This window comes from Triticum aestivum, chromosome 2A (genome assembly GCF_018294505.1).
Source record: "Triticum aestivum cultivar Chinese Spring chromosome 2A, IWGSC CS RefSeq v2.1, whole genome shotgun sequence".
Taxonomy (NCBI): Eukaryota; Viridiplantae; Streptophyta; class Magnoliopsida; order Poales; family Poaceae; genus Triticum; species Triticum aestivum.
In genome coordinates, this window is record NC_057797.1 from 192068770 (window position 1) to 192092625 (window position 23856).

The following is a 23856-nucleotide window of genomic DNA, read 5'->3' on the forward strand; positions in this document are numbered from 1 at the left end:
GCAAGTCAGGTAAGTCGAATTGCTTCTTTTGTCATAATTTGCATTGCTAGTTTTTTATGTCGCATTCACATGTTTGCTTATTGTTTGATAGATGGTGTTGGCCACCACTTTACACCAACAAACTGACAATAAGCCATTTCATTTTAGCCATTGTTGGATGAAATTGAATGGCAAACCAAAATGAATACAACTTGTGGAAGACCTCAAGACCGACAACAAGAGATTGAAGAAAATGATGGCTCAAGCTCACAACAATCCATTGGATTTGATAAAGAAGAGGAAGAAGTTGGAGGGGAGAATGGACAAGCCACCATGCCAATGAATAACCGATAAGTGATGGGAAATAAGTGGGAGAAGGGGAGGGCCGTCCGTGATGCTGCGGTGACAAAAATGTCCACCACATGGACATACATTTTTTCCACAAGGGAGGAGAAGAAAGAGAAGAGATACAAGCTCATGTTAGATGCACAAAAAGAGATGATGGAGTGGGACCGGGAGAGGGCGAATAATATGTTGCAAATTGAGAGGGTGCGGATAGAGTTGAAGAAGAAAGAGGCGTGTGTCAAATGGAAGCTTGAGAAGGAGAGCTTGCAACTTCCTCGAGACACAGAAGATTCGAGGATAATGTTGGCGGATGCAAACCTCTTGGATGTAGAAGGCAAGAAGTGGCTTGAGAGGAAGAACAAGGAGATCAACCTTCGTAGGGTGTATGAGCCGGCGAGAGCGGCAGCCGAAGCAGCAGATGTGACATGGATGGCGGCCGCGACAGAGAATGCAACACGAATGGCGGCCAGCGAGTGATCGATAATGTTGGCCAGCCGTAGCTCGGACTTTGGATTTTATTTTGACAGGTCCAGATTCTTGAATTGTGATTTATTTGCTTTCTTGAATTATGATGATTTTGTACTATATGATCGACATGCACGGATTTGAGAGTTTGATACATGGATCATGGCCGTCCATCAGGACATCTGAGGGACCGTCCGACATTGTACGGGGTCACGCAGGGGCTTGTCCACAAACATTAAGGGACCGGATTTGCCAAATCAGTTGTAGTAACATCATAATTTGAACGGGAAGAGGAGAACACAAACAGAGTTTGAAGGAGAGGGGACGGGCCGATCGTTCTCACTACGGGGCGACCGGTCGCGCCCTTTGGTTGCGTCCAATCCTATACTACTACAATAATCCCGCGAACCCGCTCCGGTGGACTTCTGGTGGGAACACGTGCCGGGCGGACAGTCTGAACGGCTACGCCGTCCGATTATCCTATCCAGCAATTTGTCGCCGTCTAAAATACTTCTCCCGGATGAACTCATGCGGCGACTGATCCCGGTGCCCGCACGTCATACACGTTGTCTTGAGGATACTCAAAGATTCCGACGAGCGAGCTGTCAACGAGAGTTAAAAGATTCCCACGTAAATCTCAACTGGCATTCGTAAATCTCAAAAGCCACTATATATACACGGCCGCACGGACCACAAGCCCACAGATCCCGCCCCGCCTCCTCCCCTCGCCTTGGCCGCCACCGCCGAGATTGTCTCGTCTGCCCCTCCTCCCTCCGGTCAGTGCTCTGCTCTCCCCTAACCCGCCTCTTCTTCTCCGAGTTCCTCGCCCCGTCCCGGTCTCCGTTCGTTTTCTCCTCGCAACCCGACGGCGACGGGGTCCAACCAACGAGGCCTGCTGGTACTGGACTGTCTTGGATTGGGTTTCTCTTTTTTTTTTTTGGCAAGTAATCCTAGTGGTTTTGATTGGAGTTGGATGGGTTGTCATTTTCTTTCACGGGTTTCTTGGGGATCGATTCTTTCTTTTCGCCGGCAGCGAGCAATCATAACCCAAATCAATGCGCTATTACTTGCCGATTTGGTTGCTGCGTGCTGTCCGTAGTCGTTCGATCGTGCTCGCACGAGGTCGATCTACGTTGATGCTGTAATGGAGTTTACAAAGAAGTCCACCGCTGGGACAAAGATGGAACGGCTCCAATCCAGGCGGCGCTAAATCAGATTCACGGCATGAATTGGTCGCTTCCTAGGTTCCGAGGGCCGGATTCCTACTGTAAGTGACCAGGGAATTGGTGCCTTCAAGGTTCAAACTCCAGTTTTAGATGCCTGCGGATTTAGACACTTCTATAAAGTCAGATAGCGGAACTAGTTTCTTGTTTCTTTTTTAGAAACGAATTAGTTTCTTGTTGTGTGCAAGTGTCTAGCATCTTGCAACGAACTCTGTCGCCGAGCCAAAGTTTTGTTTGCGCTGCGCAGGCGTCTACTTCTTTATCTGAAACTCTGACGAACAAAATCTTCAGGTGTTGAAACACCAGTTTCATGCCTTTTTTAGTCCTCGTCTCTGAACCAGTTGCATACAACTCTTTGCATGCTGCCGTCTTTGATTAGGTAGGTGAACTCGGTTATCATGGGCCTCGAGGTAGCAGGTGGCGGGGAAGCTGCAGTTAAGGTACTTTCTTTCGTTCCCTGATGGTTCTTGCAGTACGGTTCTTAACTTTGATTTGATGATTTTGTACTGACTGCTGCTACTTTTGGTTGTGTTTGACAGGGGAAGTTCTGGGGTATAGTTGTCTGTTTTTTCTTGGGAAATGGAAGCCTATTTGCCTGGAACAGTATGCTTACCATCGAGGATTACTATGTCTCTCTGTTCCCGGTATGTGCTTGTTTGTGAAACTCAGTTGATCTTTCTTTATTGAAATCTGTATGCAAAAATGTGCCTCGTTCCTTTTCTCTGAATGTTGCAGTAGATTGTTTAATTGATGCTCTGAATGAAACCAGTTTTCAGTAGCATAGCACTTCTTTTTATGTAAGCTAAAAGCGTCCTTCTGGATTAGCTTGGAGTGTTTGGGTAAATTAAGAATTGGTAGTTTTACTCATTTTAATGACACAGTTTATCATTTCTACCTTACACTGTCTTAACTTGTTGAACTGAGATGCCGATTTGATCCCTTCGTTTGCAGAATTTGTTGTGTTTCAAACATTCAGATTTTATTACGTACAATGACATTTGGCCTACGATATCTATCTGCAGAATTACCATCCGACAAGAGTTCTTACACTAGTATACCAGCCTTTTGCCTTTGGACTCACCTGCTTCTTTGCATACTATGAAGCAACGATGAACACGAGGAAGAGAAATCTAGCTGGTTTTGCACTTTTCTTCCTTAGCTCTTTCGCGTTAATATTGGTAAGTATATTGGGTATTGCCTTTTACCTGGAAGGAAAAGAATAACATTGATGTGCCAGTATGGCAGCTCATGTAAATCATTTTTCTTATTGTAGCTGGACGTTGGTACTAAAGGACATGGTGGAATTCCAGCATACATTGGTGTATGCATAATCAGTGCCTTTTTTGGGACATCTGATGCTCTTGTTCAAGGTGGCTTGGTTGGCGACCTTTCTTTGATGTGCCCGGAGTTCATTCAGGTTAGTTTTTGGTCTATTACTGTACTTTTTTTTTGAATTGTTTGGATTGCTTACCACATGTGTCACGTGGTGATCTATTACTGAACTTTGTGATGTTCGTGGTTAACTTTTTTATGTCTCAGACTGAGAATAATTTACCTTTCATGACGTAAATCATCTGTTGGAATTGCAGTCCTTCCTGTCAGGCTTGGCTGCATCAGGAGTTATAACATCAGCTTTGAGACTAATTACAAAGGCAGCTTTCGAGAACTCACAAAATGGTCTTCGAAATGGAGCTAGTACGTCGAAATCTCATCAACATATATTATTATTTTTGGATAATGGGAGACATCTCTGCCAACCTATATGAGCACACAACCCAATCTCATGAACAAATGCAGATCAGTAAAATTGTGATAAAAATTTAAGAATAGAAGAATGCTATAAATCCACTATGATCATAACAGTCATCAGTGACAACGTGAAGAAATCCATTTCAGAACTTGCTCATATATCTTTCTACTAGAATGTTTAGGTGCTTGTTACAATCTTACTTGCAGATCTCCTAAAATATTGCACCATGCATGTGCATAACCAATCCATGTATGATTTTTTGTGCAGTGCTATTCTTCTCGGTAACATGCATGTTCGAGCTAGCTTGCCTCCTCCTATATGCATTTGTCTTTCCCAAATTACCCATCGTGAAGTACTACCGCCAAAAGGCAGCCTCTGAAGGGAGCAAGACTGTTGGCAGCGACCTTGCTGCTGCAGGAATCAAAACTGATCAAGATAGGCAGGTTTGTCTCTCTGATCATACCAATGCCTACAATGAATCTTCTACGACTTTGCCATGAGAATGAAATGTTGATATACTGATTCGCAGGTTGAGGAGGATCCCCAAAAGCACGGACGTTTAAGCACCAAGGAGCTGCTGATGCAGAATATAGACTATGCTTTGGATATCTTCCTGATATACGTCTTGACTCTATCAATCTTCCCTGGATTTTTATCCGAAGATACTGGATCACATGGCCTGGGAACATGGTAATCTTTCTTGCACTTGTACCTGGCACCTACTTCTGCAGAATTTACCTGGGAGTATTGTCCAGTATCTGACATGTCATTGTTCTGATAAAATTTAGGTACGCGCTTGTGCTGATCACGATGTACAATGTGTTAGATCTGATTGGTAGGTACCTACCACTGATCAAATGCCTGAAGCTGACGAACCGGAAGGGCCTGATGGTTGCCATCTTGGCGCGCTTCCTGTTCATCCCTGCGTTCTACTTCACGGCCAAGTATGGCGACCAAGGGTACATGATCTTCCTCACGTCCTTTCTGGGACTGACCAACGGCTACCTCACCGTGTGCGTCCTCGCCGAAGCGCCAAATGGGTACAAGGCAAGTCTCCTTCCTCTCCGATGCAAACATCGTAATGCAGTGTTCAGAAAGAAAACGTTTGTTCCTTGTCGATGCAAACATCATAGTACAGTATTCAGAAGGAATAATGTTTGTCATGAGGATCTGAGCTGTATGCTGAACATTGGTTTTTGGTTGTGCAGGGGCCAGAGCAGAATGCTCTGGGGAACGTGCTCGTGGTGTGCCTCCTCGGCGGCATATTCTCCGGCGTCGTGCTCGACTGGATGTGGCTGATAGGCAAGGGCTGGTAGTCGAGCACTCTCCGCTGTTCGGTCTGCGCGATTCGTTCGGTGTCGGGCGGGAGGCGCGCTAATGCTGGCGGTCTTTCGCGCTCCATAGGTAGATAGGTGGTTGCCGAAACAAGGATGCTGCAGTACAGTGGTGTATTCCGAGTGGTTGTTTGTCTTCTTTCTCAAAAGAGATTTTAAATGTTATGGTCTGTCCATGTTTGTAAATAACTTGGCCGCGACATGCAAACATATCATTACTAGCTTCCCTTTTTTGCTTAGCCGCTTGGGCTGTCTTCCCCTGCTTACCGTATTGGACGGCATATTCTTCAGAAACAAGAAGGGAGTTTGTTCATTCAGACTTGTGGGATAGTGTTAGTTTTGCATTCATTCAGTCGTAACGTAAAGCATGGCATTGTGTTGTGGCGCCAGTGATATACGATCGGTCCCGGTATCCTTGCTGTGTTGAGAGGAAATGAGGGCACATCAGCTCGGGCATTGTATGGGAGCTTGGGACCAAGATACAGCATCGGACATGAGGTCCCTTTGCTCCTTTGTTGTTAGTGTTGGCCACATCACACGATGGTGTTGTCCTACAGAGAACCGGAAAGCACAAGGTGGTGTGGGCGTTGGCAAGTGGGCGTGGGGCCCTGCCTGCTTGTTCTTGGGATTGCATGCCAACTGGTGCCAAGTCATACCTTTCTTTTTCTACTGTCACCGTCGTGATTTATAAGTCCCCTTTATATTTTGTTGTGTCAAATTTTGACTAGAGATTTAACTAAAAAATATTAATACATGTCACCTAAAATTATTTTGTTGGATTCGTATTTGAACATAGTTTTTAATTATATTATTTTTTATGACATGCATTAACATTTTATTAATTAAATTTATGATCAAAGTTTGACACAGAATATAAATGGGACTAATAAAGGTAGTCCTCAGAGCATCTACAGCAGGGTGCCTCAAACGCCCGGGCGGCCCACCCAGTTACTGACTGTTCATGATTTTTCGACCAAGACGGGCCCCTCAAACGGGCCTCAAACGCCCGGGCTGACCGGCACCTCTCATATCCGGCCCAAAATATGGGGCGGATATGGGGGCGCCCGGGCACGCTCGCCACCGGTCTGACGCCGGGGTCCCACACGAAAACGCCCGAAAACCCAGTGATCCGACGGATGTCGCGTCCGTCGCCGCGGTGTGAACGTCGTGTGGCGCCGCTTCGGCTCGCTGCCCGAGACCAAATTCGACTATTTAAGCTGATACGGCCATGAAACCGTTGATTGTTGATGTTACTGATGCTGAGACAGTTAAGGAGTCAAACCATGAAAAGGTTGTAAAAAATAATGCCATGCATGAGGCTCGATTTCACGAGGGAAATGATGGTCGTATGCGCCAATTATGTGGACCGAGAATCAGTTCTGTAATGAACGGACCAAAGAACAATTATATGACACGTTTAATGAATTCAAAAAAGATTGGCACGTGGGTGCATGGTCCTGTACACATGACGACATATAGAGGTGTGCGATCAAAGTTCAAGCAAAGAAGTGATACAAGAAAAGTCAGGCAGACATGAGATAGCAAGAAATCAAGGTAGATTTCAAAATAAAAGGAAAAGGAAATTGCATGGGCCAGATTACAAGAAAATACTGCAGACCAAGGAGAAGCCAACGCTAGCTTCAGTAGAGCCCAATTTTTGTACGCCTCCCTTTCAACTTATGATAGTTAGAATCGTAATGAATATCTGTTAGTAGTCCTACTTTGCTTTGTTAGCTAATAACTAGCATGGTATGTCAGCCGTTTTCTTTTTCTAGTTAGGATCCTTTTATTAGTTACCATTAGCACATGACGTGAGAGACTAGGAGTGCGCCATATAAAAGAGACTAGGAGTGCGCCATATAAAAAGGCCGAGGCTTCGGCCATGTACGGAACAGTTTTGAGTTTTATTTCAAGTATGAGATATACAGATAAACGTCCGAGTTACGAGCGGCCATATCTTATATATTATCTGTGATTTTTTCATCATGAAAGTTTACTAGCGATAAAGGGTTGATCATCACATCAACGCCTACGTGCTGATCCAAGGGGATCATTATTTTTGTTCGTGTATTTTTGTACCCGGGTGAAAATTATTCTTGGAGGTTGCGAGGAGGGACAGGGGGACGTACTGTTAATCAAGCGTCGTCGTGAAAGATCGGGTCATCTACGCGCGCGAATTAGCATCTCGCTAGTTTGTGCCTCATCAAGTGGTATTCAGAGCTAAGGTTAGTCACGGCGATTCAATTTGCAATATCGTCTGCGGAGGCGATCATCAACATGTTGAGCAGGAACTTATTGATGGAGGAGGAATGCATTGGCGAGGTCATTCTTTTTCACAGTCGTTGCGTTGTGAACGAACGACGTGTCAATCTGACAATCGATGAGACTACTACAGTCAATATGGTGAGCATCGAGGTGGTAGAAAAATTGGGGCTGAAGATGACACCTCTTGAAAGACCATACACACTGAAGTGGTTCGAAGGTGAAATCCAAATTACGCACCAGATTTTGCTAATTTTTACTTTGGGGAAATACTGCCGTGCAGAATTTTTTTTATGTTTGTCCTGTGTCCATGGTGTCATGCCATCTGCTACTTGGGAATCCATAGTGCAAACGTGTTGGGGCTGTTCGGAATTGCAAGAAAAATAGTTACTCGCTATCACGGAAGGGCCAACAAATCTGTTTTGTTCCCATGCCAACGGATGTGTTTAGGGCAGATTGGAAAAATCGTTTGCTAAAAGAAGAAGAACAACAGGAAGAAAGAAAGGAAGAAGTTGATGCACCGATAGAGGGGCTGAATCTTTTGGTGGAGAAGGTAAAAATTGACGGTGGTGCAAAGGGACAGCGGTGGAGTGTTTCTAAGACACAATGCAAGGTCAAAGACCGTGCATGCAAGATGATAATTGATGGTGGCAGTTTTACCAATGCCATTAGCAAAGATCTTGTGCAAGAATTGAGTTTGTCTATGTGGCGACACCCGCAACCGCATCATGTGGAGTGGCTATACAACTCCAAAAAATTAAAGATCACACATAAGGTACGTGCGAAGTTTGCAGTTGAAGATTGTTTTGATAATGTGGATTGTGATGTTGTGCCGATGGACGCGTGTCAGTTGCTATTGGAAAAACCATGGCAGTTTGATCATGATGCAGTTCATGCAGGAAGATCCAACACATACATGTTTATGCATCGCGGAAGGAAGCACGTGCTAAAACCAATGGCAGATAGTGCAATCACAACAGAGATGCAAATTCCAAAGAGGAAGGTTGTACAAAAATTAGACTCGAAACAGAGGACAGTTTCGTTTAAAGGAAGGGAGGATGATACGGCCATGAAACCGTTGATTGTTGATGTTACTGATGCTGAGACAGTTAAGGAGTCAAACCATAAAAGGGTTGTGAAAATAATGCCATGCATGAGGCTCGATTTCACGAGGGAAATGATGGTCGTATGCGCTAATTATGTGGACCGAGAATCAGTTCTGTAATGAACGGACCAAAAAATAATTATATGACAAGTTTATTGAATTCAAGAAAGATTGACATGTGGGTGCATGGTCCTGTACACATAACGACATATAGAGGTGTGCGATCAAGTTCTACCAAAGAAGTGATACAAGGAAAGTCAGGCAGACATGAGATAGCAAGAAATCAAGGTAGATTTCAAAATAAAAGGAAAAGGAAATTGCATGGGTCGGATTACAAGAAAATACTGCAGATCAAAGAGAAGCCAACGCTAGCTTTAGTAGAGCCCAATTTTCGTACGCCTCCGTTTCAACTTATGATAGGTAGAAACGTAATGAATATCTGTTAGGGCATATACAATGGAAGCATCACCTTGATGCTGCTTCAGCCTTTCCACGTAGATAAACGTGCTAGAGCATCAGCGTGAGGTCATAACCACCCAACGCATGGCTGCCTCATTAGGCCTGCACTTTATCTCTCGTCATCCAGCAATTACTCAACTCCCCAGCGATGGCTGAAGGTCACACACTATACATAGTTCATGCATGTCTACACTTTTCCTCCTTTCTCTCCCTTTTTTCCTCTTTTGTTAGGGAGGAGCCGGACTCCTCTGCAGGAACCCGCTTGCCTCTGCAAGCTACACCATACATCATTTTGGACCATCCGAGCTGACGTGGACAGCTGGGGCATCTGTCCACGGTGTAGCATTGGCCATGCCCTTAGTAGTCCTACTTTGGTTTGTTAGCTAATAACTAGCATGGTACGTCAGCCGTTTACTTTTTCTAGTTAGGATCCTTTTATTAGTTACCACTAGCAAATATGCCCGTGCGTTGCAATGGAAGATAAAAAATTATGGCTAACTAAATAAATATGACTCAATATCCTGATATATGAGCGTACTCTATTTTAACACAGTGGTTCACCATGTTGCCATTTTTCTCTCACCCTAGCCGATGATGGTCGCGGTGTGTACGTGATCACAATGCATTCAACGCGGTAAATCCCAAGGCTATGAGTTTGCCGGTGCATGCCACACTTGTCATTATGTTGCGCAAGGGAACGTTTAAAACTTTAGAAACAAACCTCATTGACCACGAACTACTCCCAACGCTAAGACATATAAAGACTTTCGAAAAACTAATCGAATCCTAGACATAAAATACTTTTGAATCAGTGAACAGTTTTTTGAATCGACAAACATATTTTTTTAAAAATTTATTTTCTCAAAAAAATCACAAACATTAGTTTTGTTTACAATTTTTTAAATGTATGAACCGGTTTCAAATTCATTAACATTTTTTGACTCAAGAACCTTTTTTGAATCAATGAACTTTTAAAAAAAATTGGGGAACAAATTTTAAAAATAAAATTTTTATTTTTATTTTTGTGAACATTTTCTAAAATGTCATGGACATCTTTTTCAGATTCCTGAATATGTCTTGAATACACGATAATTTTTTTTTCAAAATCATGAACATAATTTTATTTCTCGACCATTTTTTCCAATTATGAATTTTTTATAATTTTGTGAACAGTTTTGCAAAACCACCAAGATTTTTTGAATCTGCAAAAAAATTATGATTTTCTAATTTTTTTGAATTCACATATATTTATGATTTCTTAAAAGTTTTTGAAAACTCACAACTTTTAAAATATTAAATCCCGAATTAATTTAAAGAAGAAAGAAAATAGAAAAAGACAAAAAAGAAAAATGAGAAGAAACAGGGGAGTAAAGCCCCGCATATGGGCCGGCCCATGAACGCATGCATGGGTGCGTGAGAAAAGAAAGATAAAAACTAAATAAATATGACTCAATATCCCGATATATGAGCGTACTCTATTTTAACACAGTGGTTGACCATGTTGCCATTTTTCTCTCACCCTAGCCGATGATGGTCGCAGTGTGTACGTGATCACAATGCATTCGACGCGGTAAATCCCAAGGCTATGAGTTTGCCGGTGCATGCCACACTTGTCATTATGTTGCGCAAGGAAACGTTTAAAACTTTAGAAACAAACCTCATTGACCACGAACTACTCCCAACACTAAGACATATAAAGACTTTCAAAAAACTAATCGAATCCTAAACATAAAATACTTTTGAATTAGTGAACAGTTTTTTGAATCGACAAACATATTTTTTTTAAATATTTTCTCAAAAAAATCACAAACATTAGTTTTGTTTACAATTTTTTAAATGTATGAACCGGTTTCAAATTCATTAACATTTTTTGACTCAAGAATTTTTTTTGAATCGATGAACTTTTTAAAAAAATTGGGAACAAATTTTAAAAATCAAATTTTTATTTTTATTTTTGTGAACATTTTCTAAAATGTCATGGACATCTTTTTCAGATTCCTGAATATGTCTTGAATACACGATAATTGATTTTCAAAATCATGAACATAATTTTATTTCCCGACCATTTTTTCAAATTATGATTTTTTTTATAATTTTGCGAACAGTTTTGCAAAACCACCAAGATTTTTTGAATCTGCAAAAAAAATATGATTTTCTAATTTTTTTTGAATTCACATATATTTATGATTTCTTAATTTTTTTTTGAAAACTCACAACTTTTAGAATATTAAATTCCGAATTAATTTAAAGAAGAAAGAAAATAGAAAAAGACAAAAAAGAAAAATGAGAAGAAACAGGGGAGTAAAGCCCCGCATATGGGCCGGCCCATGAACGCATGCATGGGTGCGTGAGAAAAGAAAGATAAAAATTCTGGAACCTGGGGATCGAATCGCGGTGTCGTCGCTGAACCAAAGATAGACCAACCACCATGCTGCTCGTCTGATTGTGTCTTTTCTTTGTTGCGACCCTATAAAACAGTGGAGGAGGCGGTGATTTTGGTCCGAAAAATTGAATCGTTTTTCACTTACGGATGGCATTGGTGGGTAATTTTTACGAACTTGAAGGATAATTTTAATGACGGACGACCAGAAGCGATAGCCGCTTTATTAGTAGGTAAAGAGATAAAGATTAGCACGTGACGTGAGAGACTAGGAGTGCGCCATATAAAAAGGCAGAGGCTTCGGCCATGTACGGAACAGTTTTGAGTTTTATTTCGAGTATGAGATATACAGAAACGTCCGAGTTACGGGCGGCCATATCTTGTGTATTATCTGTGATTTTCCTATCATGAAAGTTTACTAGCGACGGAGGGTTGATCATCACATCAACGCCTACGTGCCGATCCAAGGGGATCATTATTTTTGTTCGTGTATTTTTGTACGCGGGTGAAAATTATTTTTGGAGGTTGCGAGGAGGGACAGGGGGATGTACTGTTAATCAAGCATCGTCGTGAAAGATCGGGTCATCTACGCGCGTGAATTAGCATCTCGCTAGTTTGTGCCTCATCATAAGCCGACTGGCGTCCCGCAACTCTAACTCATCCACCTCCCCCCTCTCCGCGCTGCCAGTCCGAGCGCATCCACCTCCCCACTCTCCCGTTTCGGCACTTTGCCCATGGCCTGGCGCTCCGCGCATGGTCCGGAGGAAGATCACCTACTACGCAATGCTGACGCCGAAGCGCCGCTACGAGATCCAGCAGGAGATCCGGGCGAGACAAGCCGCGCATGCCACCCGCATCGCTGCTGGGCTGCCTCCGGACTCGCCGAAGCCAGAGGAGGAGGAGTTGGCTCCGATGGAGGTGGAGGAGGCGGAGCAGCAGGAGCCGGAGCAGTAGCTGCCAGGCTTCATCATGGAGCAGGTGGAGGCGGAGTTCGCAGTCACCCAGTCGGAGGGGATGGCGGAGCAGCAGGCCATCCTAGAGTCCATCTAGGATGAGGCCTATGTGGAGGCCAACCGGGCGTTCCTCCGCCAGGAGCAGGCTGCGCCAAACGCGCTATTCGCCAAACTCGACACGGAGATTGAGGCGAAGGAGGCCAGCTGGAGCTGCAGCTGCCGCCCATGCTGCCGGAGCCGGGCACGGAGATCGTCGATATCTCTGACAACGAGTAGCTAGGTCGTCGATGTAGTATGTAGCTTTATTTTAGTTTGCATGTCTTTGTATGGATTCGAGAATCTAGTATGAGATGTTCGGATGCAGCTGTTCAAATTTGAGGCATGCTTGGTCATTGCCCGCAGACGCAGACACATTGGTCCACGCATGTCTGTTTGGGTCGAACCTCACAGAACCGACGACCCAGCGCGCCTCTGCAAACGAACAAACATCCGTTTTTTGGTCCGTCGCGGCCCAGTTCCGACCCAAAATTCTGTTTTGGTTTGCGTCGATGCACACACGGCGCCGACGTTCACGACGCTTCCCATGCCCTCCCCCATGGCTCGCGCGTCGGCGGCATATCGGCCACTCTTCCCCTCCCCTCCACACTCGACTCCCCCAGCCTCGCTGTCGCCACCCACTTATGACACTTGGACACTACTCAGGCCGCCGCCGCATCCACCCACTTGCCCACCGCCACACTGCATCCACCAAGGCACACCCCTTTCCGGTCTCTGCAGCCACTCCTCACCGTCGTTGAAGCACAAGAAGTCACGGTCATTCACCGCCACCCCTGCCGCCCTCGCCTCAACGAGCACCGCCGGTGGTGCGAACTTGGATAGGCCTGCTGCCTACACAGACGAGGACGGTGATGTTCTCCGACCGCTACTCCACCACACCCGTAAGCTTCGCCGCCCGCAAGGTGTTGACCCTTTTGCGCACAAGGTAAAATGGACATCGCTGATGAGTTTTTTTTACAATAATTCCATATGTTTGTCGGACACTTCATCGTTCGCCGATGGGGATCTTGTGGTTGATACTATGGTCTTCAATGATCACATTTCTAGGTAGCGGCCCAGGTTTAGGAGGTCAATCCAGGGCCGCTCTGGCATTGAATCGGAATAGAGAGAGTGGCCATTGCCTACTCCATAGCGATTATTTTCAGTGCACGTCCCCACTCTACAATCCCTAGTTTTTCCGGCGACACTACATGATGGCAAGACATGTGTTCAACCGTATTCGGGAGGGAGTCGTGGCATATAATGATTACTTTAGATGCAAGAATGATGTCGTTCGAAAGGTTGGCTTCTCCTGTTATAAGAAATGCACTGCGTCTATTCAGATGCTTGCATACAGAATTTTTGATGATCTTGTGGATGATTATGTTTGCATGAGTGAGTCCACATGCCTTGCTGAAATATCAAGAAGAGTGGTCTAGAGGGGGGGGGGTGATTAGACCCTTAACAAGTCAAAGTCGCAGTTTTTAAATTTCTTCAAGTTAAGGTTGATTTTAGCACATGTTAACTGTAAGTGCATCTAGTGCCACCCCTAGTTGGTTTTGGCGAATTGACGACAAACCTAGTTGAGGGACTAATGTGTTTGTGAGAATTGCAGGATAACACAGGTAGAAGTCCCTCATTGATTCGGTTTTCCTACCAGAGATGACCCCTAAAAATGCATGAAGACATTGATGTCAAAGGTGGTTTATGAAGATATTCTCATTGACGACTATGACAAGAGAAGACGTTCCATGAAGCCTATGGAGCTCGAAGACTTTGATCTTTCGTAGTTCTTTTTTTTCTCTGTTGAGTCATAGGAACCACCGTACTGTTAAGTGGGGTCCAAGAGAACCAGTCAGAATGACTGAAGTGATGCTTAACCAAAACCTATGTCTTCGAGTGAAGACTATGAGAGCGAATCTTGTCCAGAGTCGGACAAGTCAGCTTTGCTTGTAGCCCAAGTAAAGTTGCCGTGTGAGTTTGAAATCTGACCGTTGGAACACGTGTCAGTTCCTTAGTGACCCAAGGTCATTTCGGACAAATCAGGTCGGGTTGCCTAGTGGCTATAAATAGCCCACCCCCTACAACCACAAACGGTCGGCTGCTCAGAGTTATAGTACGGCTTTTGTCGTTTGAGAGCAACCCACCTCGAAGCCTTTGAGAGAGAATTCCTTGCGAGGATAAAGCCCTAACCACCCAAAGCCAAAGAGTGTTAGGCATCACTTAAGTCTTCCTGTCTGTGTGATCTGAAGACTTATTACACTTGAGGACTGTGAATCCTCCAGCCGGTTAGGCGTCGCATTCTGAGCATCCAAGAGACATTGTGGATCGCCGGTGAACGAAGTCTGTGAAGGTTTGGGAGTCTACCTTGAAGACTTACCAGAGTGATTGGGCGAGGTCTGTGTGACCTTAGCTCAAGGGGAATACAGTGAGGACTGGGTGTCCTGAGCTGCGTGTTCAGGACTGGGTGTCCGGGACTGTGTGTCCTCAGGTTTAAATACCTAGCCGCCCTAACCAGACATACAGTTGTCACAGCAACTGGAACTGGTCCAACAAATTATTGTCTTCAACGAGTCACTGGTTTCATCCTTCCCTTCCCTTTACTTACTGTTGGTCCTTGTGAAGTCATTGTATGATTGCGCTATCTTTTGTCTTCACTGAGTGACTGCGTGTTCTGTTTGGATTCATAATATCTTCCTTCCTGATCCTCACTACATTGCTGCTATTAGTCATTGTGCTTTCACTTCATTGAATACTTGACTATGGTTTGCCTAGTGTAGTCTACCTTCCGCTGCATGGTAATAGGTTTATTTCTATCGTTTGTCTTCGAAACTTCCATGTTTTGAAGACTTTTATAAATCGCCTATTCACCCCCCCTCTAGTTGATATAACGCACTTTCAATTGGTATGAGAGCAAGGTACTCCCTTGTTCTGTGTGATTTAGTTTAACCACCTGGAGTTTTAGCTATGTCGACTGCAGGGATAATTAAAGTCTCCGCGGCGTGCCCCGTCTTCGATGGAACTGAATATCCCTACTGGAAGAATAAGATGCGCATGCATCTTGAAGCCATTGACGTCGACCTATGGTATATCGTCAAGAACGGCGTTCCCAAGGATGGAGAAGGTGTCACTGCTATTGATGTCAAGAAGTTCGTTCAACTGGACTCTACTGCCAAGAATATCATCTGTGGTCATCTGACCAAAGGATAGTATGGCCGCGTGAGTGCTTTGGAAACATCTAAGCTAGTCTGGGACTGGCTCTCCAAGGTCAACAAAGGCGTCTCAACCCAGAGAGATCAGAGAATCAGTGTCCTTTGCAATCTCTTCAACCGCTTCAAGAGGAATGACAATGAGAATGTCCAGTTCACGTTTGATCGACTCACTGACATCACAAATGATCTTCAAGCCCTCGGCTCTACTGAGATCACCAAGCATGAAGTCGTCAAGATGCTCCTGATATCACTTGACAGTTCGTTTGACACCCTAGCCCTGATGATTCAAGAACGTCCTGATTTCAAGACACTCGAGCCATCTGACATACTGGAAAGGCTCAACACACATGAGTTTCAGCTTTCTGAGAAAAGAGATATCTACGGTCCAAACTATGGGCGAACTCGTGCCTTGAAGGCAAAATCTGTCTCCTCATCTGAAGAAGAATCTGACAGCAGTTCTGATGATCCTGAAGACATTGGAAGGGAACTTGCTATGCTTGTGAAGAAGTTCCAAAAATTCACCAAGAAGAAAGGTTTCAAAAAGTCTTCACGATCAAGCTCAAGGAATGATGAAGCTTCTGCTCATGACTACAAGAAGAAAACATGTCACAAGTGCAAGAAAACTGGCCACTTCATCTCTGAGTGTCCGTAGTGGGACAATGAGAACAAAAAGAAGAAGAAGAGCAAGGAATATGACTCTGATGACAAGAAGAAGAAGAAACACTCAAAGTCTTCTTCCAAGTCTTTCACAAAGTCTTGATCACACAAGAAGAGCTCATCTGGCAAGGCACGTGCGTTTGTTGGCAAGGAAATGGATTCAGAGGAGGAGTCCGCTTCTGAGGAGGCGGAGGCGGAGTCTGAGGAGGAGTCCAATTCTGGCGTTGCAAGTCTGGCTACAGTATACGTTGCCAAGTCCATCTTCAACACTAAAGACAATGACTTCATCACCGACACCGATGCAAATGACAAGGACTACTCCGCTCCTACCTACTGCTTCATGGCACGCGGTGCCAAGGTAAACACACGCACTACTCACTATCAAACATCTAGTGACGATGACTCTGATTGTGGTTCCAAACCTAGCTACAAAACACTTGCTAAAATTGCAACTGAACAACAGAGAGCTACGGAACATATTCAAAAACTGTTAGATAAAAGCGATGATCTGTTAAGCGCTGAAATGACTCGATCTGAGTCCTTAATTGAAGACATAAAAAATCTTCACGTTAAGTATGAGGAACTTGAAAGTCGTCATGAAACGCTCTCAACAACTCATGAAAAGCTTTCCTATGATTATCTTCAAAGGAAGCAAGATCTTGAGAAATTAAGAGCGGCTCATGAAGATCTTCAAAAGGAAAATGAGTCACTTCGCGCCGAACAGATCAGTTCCGCTTAGGAAGGATTTGAACCACCATGTCTTAAATGCATTGAGCGTGATAATGCTACTTCTGTTGCTGAATGTTCTACTGCTGCTGCTGTTGCAATATCTTCAACTGTTGATGTGGGAACTAACCCCTCTGCTGAGGATACCACTGCTATTGCTGATGAGAATGCTAGGTTGAACACATTGCTTGAAACAGAGATGTACAAAAGTCTCAAAGGGCATCAGACACTATGTGATGTCCTCAAAAGGCAGATCCTGAATCGAAACCCTAGGAAAGAGGGTGTTGGGTTCGTAAGGAAAATGAATGATGATGGCTCTTACTGGAAACCTGAGCAGTACCCCAAAACCACATGGGTTGCTGCAAAGGAATCTTCAGCAGATCCATCCACTCTATCTGGCTTCACTTGTGCTAACCCCATTGTCATTGATGAATACTTTGATGCAAACTATAAACTGTTTAAGAATCAAAATGGTGAAGTGTTTGCCAGGTACATTAGTACTAACTGCAGGAATGGACCGCCTATGAAGAAGATCTGGGTGCCGAAAAAGTGAGTGGAGAATCTTCCCGTGAATGTCATCATGACACCACAGGTGAAGAAGACAAACCCCATACCACAGGCTTCACACGGTCCAAAGGCTTCATACAGATAGAGGGCTCACCTGAGTCGCACTAACGTAAATGTTTTGCAGGGAAACCATACTCAGGCCTGTGAATATGAGTGCGGTTCATCAAACCGCCATGTTCATAAGACCAAGAACTATTCTGCTTATTCTTATGAGTACTATTGTCCACCTGCAAGACTTTTTGCTAGGGCTTCAAAGCCAAAGTTCTCAGATGCTACACTTAGACTCATTGCTTCAAAGCCACCCCTGAAGATGTGGGTGGCTAAGAAAACTTAACTCTCTTTTGCAGGGAAAGGTCTCCAGACGAAAACCAAAATCGTTTGACGCTGTTGCTGGGGACCTTAAACATCTTGTAGGGCGCAAGATCAAATGCCCAAATGGTCTTACTATGTACTTTGTTCCTGAGTCGCTGGCTACCTGTCCTATCAGTCCCAATCTCGATCTAAGCTTTCATAATCGACTGGTTCGTCAAATGTTTTTGCTTCACAACACTCTTCGTGAAGCCTATCCCCCTAACTGCATTGTAGGGTACGACACCGGCAGCTTCAGAATGGATTATTGATAGTGGGTGCACCAATCACATGACTGGCAAGTGAAGTCTTCTCATGGACTCAACCTTACGTCCATCCGACAAGAGTCACATCACATTTGCTGACACTGGTAAAAGTAAGGTATTGGGTCTAGGTAGAGTTGCAATCTCAAAGGATCAACACATGGATAAAGTCATGCTTGTTGAATCCCTTGGCTTCAACTTAATGTCTGTCTCAATGCTTTGTGATTTAAACATGATTGTGATGTTTGGAAAATATCGTTGTCTTGTTCTAATGGAATCTGACAAGTCTCTAGTGTTTGAAGGGTATCAGAAAGATGATTTGTACGTGGTAGATTTCTCAGCAGGACCATAGCTTGTCGTATGTCTTCTAGCAAAAGCTTCAGAATGCTGGCTCTGGCATCGGAGGCTAGGGCATGCTGGCATGAGGAACCTGCACACCCTTGCGAAGAAGAAGCATGTCATAGGCATCGAAGGCGTCAAGTTCAAGAAAGATCACTTATGCGGTGCCTATGAAGCTGGAAAGATGACGAGGGCCAAGCATCCCTCGAAGACAATCATGACAACGACTCAACCCTTCGAACTGCTTCACATGGATCTTTTCGGTCCCACTCATTACTCAACTCTTACTACGACTGCTTGTCTTTATGGCTTTGTCATTGTTGATGATTATTCTAGATACACTTGGGTACATATAATCCTCTACAAGACTGAAGTGCAGGATGTCTTCAGACGCTTCGCCAATCGAGCAATGAACAACTATGGCGCCAAGATAAAGCACATCAGAAGTGACAATGGCACTGAATTCAAGAACACTGGCCTTGATACATATCTTGATACTTTGGGCATCACACATGAATTCTCAGCTCCATACACGCCAGCAGAATGGTGTTGTAGAACGCAAGAACAGAACACTCATTGAGATGGCCCGAACAATGCTTGATGAATACAAGACTCCAAGAAAATTCTGGCCTGAAGCCATTGATACTGCATGCCATACAATCAACCGTGTTTATCTTCACAAGCTTCTGAATAAGACATCTTATGAGCTCCTTACTGGCAAGAAGCCAAATGTCAGTTACTTCAGAGTATTTGGCGGGATCAAGGATCCACATCACACTTCAAAATTTGCACCCAAGGCACATGAGGGTTTTATGCTTGGATATGGAAAGGATTCGCACTCCTACAGAGTCTTCAATCTCTTTCATTATAAAGTGGTTGAAACAGTGGATGTGCGGTTCGATGAGACTAACGGCTCACAAAGAGAGCACCTGCCAAATGTGCTAGATGAAGTTCCTTCCAGTGAATCAATCAAACTTATGGGAACTAGAGAAATCATACCTTCTGAAGCTCAACCTGAAGAGGAACTTATCATCTCCGCACCTGATCAACCTGAAGACAATGCTCAACCTGAAGACAATCCTTCTAACAATGACACTGATCAGCAAGAGCAACATCTTCGCCCTGTACATCCTCGTGTGGCCAATGAAGTGCAGATTGAGGAAATAATTGATAGCATCAATGCACCTGGTCCGCTCACTCGTTCAAGGGCAACTCAGCTAGCAAATTTTTGTGGGCACTTCACATTTGTCTCAATAACAGAACCCAAGAAAGTTGAAGAAGCCTTCATGGAACCTGAATGGATTCAAGCTATGCAAGAAGAGCTTCAACAGTTTGAGCTGAATAATGTATGGGAACTGGTTAAGCGTCCTGATCCTCGGAAGCACAACATAATAGGCACCAAATGGATATACCGCAACAAGCAAGATGAGCATGGTCAAGTTGTCAGAAACAAAACCCGTCTCGTTGCTCAAGGATATACTCAAGTTGAAGGCATTGACTTTGATGAAACATTTGCTCCTATGGCTCGACTCGAAGCCATACGCATACTGCTGGCCTATGCAAACCATCATAACATACTTCTGTATCAAATGGATGTGAAGAGCGCCTTTCTCAATGGCAAAATTGAAGAAGTATATGTTGCACAACCGCCTGGCTTTGAAGATCCAAAACATCCTGACATGGTATACAAGCTCAACAAGGCACTGTATGGCCTCAAACAAGCTCCTCGGGCTTGGTATGACACACTCAAATACTTCCTGAAGAGCAAAGGCTTCATACCTGGTTCCCTCAACCCCACTCTCTTCACGAAGACATATGATGGTGAACTATTTGCGTGCCAAATATATGTGGATGACATCATCTTTGGCTGCACCAATCAGAAGTACAGTGAAGAGTTTGGATACATGATGCAAGAGCAATATAAGATGTCCATGATGGGAGAGCTGAAGTTCTTCCTCGGTCTTTAAATACGACAGCAACGCAATGGCATCTTCATATCTCAAGAGAAGTATCTCAAAAATTGCCTGAAGAAGTTCGGTATGCAAGACTGCAAAGGCTTCACGACGCCATTGCCAGCCAAACATCATCTGGGTCCCGACGATAATGGTAAAGAGTTCGATCAAAAGGTATACCGCTCCATGATTGGTTCTTTGCTTTATCTATGTGCATCTAGGCCAGATATTATGCTTAGTGTTTGCATGTGTGCTCGATTCCAAGCGGCACTAAAGGAGTCACATCACTTAGATATGAAGCGAATTCTTCGATATTTGGCTCACACCCAACTCTAGGATTATGGTATCCAAAGGGCTCAGAGTTTGATCTGGTTGGTTTCTTGGATGCTGATTATGCTGGTGACAAGGTTGATCGCAAGTCTACATCAGGCACATGTCATTTTCTGGGACGATCACTTGTATGTTGGTCTTCAAAGAAGCAGAACTGTGCATCACTCTCCACTGCTGAATCTGAATACATTGCTGCTGGATCTTGCCGCGCTCAGCTTCTGTGGATGAAGCAAACACTCAAGGACTATGGCATTCATCGGAAGCAAGTGCCACTCTACTGCGACAACGAAAGCGCCATCAAGATTGCCAACAACCCTGTTCAGCACTCGAAGACAAAGCACATTGAAATTCGTCACCACTTTCTCAGAGATCATGTTGTGAAGGAAGACATTGATATCATACACGTCAACACTGAAGAGCAATTGGCAGATATCTTCACCAAGCCCTTGGATGAGAAGAGGTTTTGCAAGTTACGGTGTGAGCTAAATATCTTGGAATCCTCAAATGTCCTGTGATCAGGCACACATCCTAACACTTATGCATATTGATGACTTAGATGTGCAACACACGAAGTAAAGTATATCTTCAATCAATGAAGACATACATTCTAAGTGTGAATACATTAATGTGGAATTTGACTTCAGAGCGCCACAATAATTGTGCGTTGTGTCTGGGTCTAATACTTCCTATACGGTGGGTAACGCCACCACCAAATTCTTCTGTTTGAAGTGTTTTACCCATGGCGTTACATTTTCTATGTCTTCACATTTGGTTTGGCCTCAACTTCAATATGTCTTCATGATTATCTTCACTATGTTGATTATATATAAATATACTAGTGTTCTGTCCTCTACAGCATTCACTTATAGCTATGTCTTCTTGATTGAATCTTTTGAACTAAGTGAATGTGATCGGACCCTAAACCTCTCTATGCTTTCTATCTCAAACTCTATCTCTCCAGATCATATGCATTCTATTGAAACTGTCGAATGTCTTCTCTGCGTCCTTGTCAGCAGAAGATACAGAGACAAACATTAAGTCCATTTTCAATGCTCATTCCTTCACCTGAAACCCGAAGAAGTGGGAACGACCACCCGACAATCCAGGCGTGCGTGGGACGTGGAACAACCTCCGACATGCTGCATGATGGCCACGTGTTCCTCAGATATGAATCGCCAGGGGCACCTGTGTAATAACGCTGAGCTGCCCCTGTCCCTATAAATACACGCCTCACCGCAGTCATTATCTCTTCTTCCACTCTCGCACGAACCCTAGCGCCACCGCTAGCCCTCGACGACGCCGACGACGAAGCGCTTCGCTGCCGCAACCTCTCGGACGCTGTTTTCACACCGACCGCGGGCATCGTCTTCTCCGCCGTCGCCATAGGTGTCCTCCGTCACCAAGTTAGGGCACGGACGACCGAACTGCTCGGCCTCCTCTTCCACTCCGTCTAGCAGTTCTTCGTGTGGTAAATAAAACTTCCTTTTTACGGCCCCTTTGATCCTATTGCTTCGTCACTTTCTACCACAAGCAGTTTCTGTTCACACAAGTTGGATCTCTTTCATACTGCATCTCATAATATGCCTAGTATATTCACTTGTACTTCACAAAGTAGTTAGATTCCTCACTTGTACTGATCTCTGGATTCGTACAAATCTAGAACCAACTCCTTATCTATGAGTGAATGTATTCGCACGATGAGGTCAATGTCTTCTAAACTGATTTATCTTCAAAATCTTCTGAGAATGCATATGACCTCTTCCCCTTCCCTCGCACCTTAATGCTGTCATAGGTACATGTCCGTGGGAGAATCCCTTGGTTCTCATAGTCTGCATTCATTTGCAGAATTCTTACAGCATCATATAAATTCTCCCGAAGCCAGTTCCTGTTTGTCCAGCAAGCGAAAGCCTTTGAAGCCTTTGAATGTCTTGAAGCCTTTCAGTTTAAAGTTCATGGCTTCAGAGAAAGTAGCAAGAAAGGGTGGCAGAAAGTGTCGAGGAGAGACATCAAGAGATCTGCCCGATGACCTCTCCGAACTGTACAAGACAGATCCTGAAGAGGATTACAATCAGCGAAATACGCGAATCCAATGGATTCGGCGATATTGGGCAGAACAGTGGTTCAAGTACAGATTTGTGACAAAGGAATATGCTGAAAAGAATGCCATCAAGCGACCATGGGGAGACATTCTATACAAAAATCTTCAACCCAGGTCCAGAGATGAAGCCATTGAACAAGGATTCTATCCTTGCATGGTCCATGGGCCACAGTCTGCAGATGCACACTCTTCGTCACTACTATGGTGTCGTGATGACAATCTATTCAAGCGTAACTTCCAGTTTGCCCAGAACTCAGCGAAGCAGAACAAGAAGTCTCTGGGATTAAACTTCAACCCTGGTCCCTCTGCTCCCCGTGCTAATGGAACACGCGAAGCTGAACCCAATCTTGTTGGGCCCTTCTACAATCTGGAAGGTCTCATCACTCACATCGTGGTTCAAGGCACAGCCGTGAATGAGCCTGCAGATGACGCTGAATCAGATGAAGCGCCTGCAGCGCCAAAGCCAAAGAAACTGAAGCAGCCAAAAGCTTCAAAGCCTGCCTCTGCGCCAAAAATCTCACGGGCGAAGCCACTGGCTACTGCACCTCCTGAAGACAGTGTGCAGTCTGAAGATTTGTCACGCATCTCCAAGCCCCAGAAAGTCAAGATGCCTCTGCCGCACACCAGCCAAGAACTCACTGCCGCTGCCATTCTGCACAACGATGCCATTGATCTGTCCAGTGATGAAGATCTGGCAGATGACGCCCTCGAGCAACTGATCAAGATCAAAGAAGAAGCAGAAATCTTCAACAATTTGCCTCTCTTTGACGTGGCAATCATCCATGATTTCATCGATGAGTGGTTTGAAACACCCAACCTCAGCTTTGAAGACCTGCAACTTCCCATTGGTCTCAGTGTCGCCTTCCACGGCTCCATTGCTTCAGAGCTAGCCCTAGCTCAGCGCATCGTTGAGCTGAAGCAGAAGATTGACTTCGAGAAAGCTCAGTTCAAGAAGCATATGGCCAAGCTCAGCATGCAAGAGGTCAAAAACTTCAAGCTTATGCTGCACGAGCTCAAGGAAGCCTTTCTCAAGAAGCATGCAGAAGCTCAAGGTTCTCGTGAGCACATGAAGA

General features: G+C 44.4%; 1 protein-coding gene across 5 annotated transcripts; it reads left to right on the top strand.

The window, feature by feature from the left end:
* Nucleotides 1-1327: 1327 nt before the first annotated feature.
* LOC123188283 (equilibrative nucleotide transporter 3) lies at nt 1328-5409 on the top strand. Of its 5 annotated transcripts, none has more exons than XM_044600329.1 (10): nt 1328-1687; nt 2373-2452; nt 2552-2656; nt 3035-3190; nt 3286-3429; nt 3602-3707; nt 4030-4205; nt 4292-4452; nt 4551-4809; nt 4971-5409. In XM_044600329.1, the coding sequence occupies exons 2-10, from the start codon at nt 2411-2413 to the stop codon at nt 5076-5078; spliced, it is 1257 nt and encodes a 418-aa protein (XP_044456264.1). In that variant the 5' UTR covers nt 1328-1687; nt 2373-2410; the 3' UTR covers nt 5079-5409. The 5 variants fall into 5 exon arrangements, with proteins under 5 accessions (XP_044456264.1, XP_044456266.1, XP_044456269.1 ...); XM_044600331.1 differs by having other exon boundaries at nt 1328-1565; nt 2392-2452; XM_044600334.1 differs by having other exon boundaries at nt 1330-1687; nt 2392-2452.
* The last annotated feature ends 18447 nt before the right edge of the window (nt 5410-23856 follow it).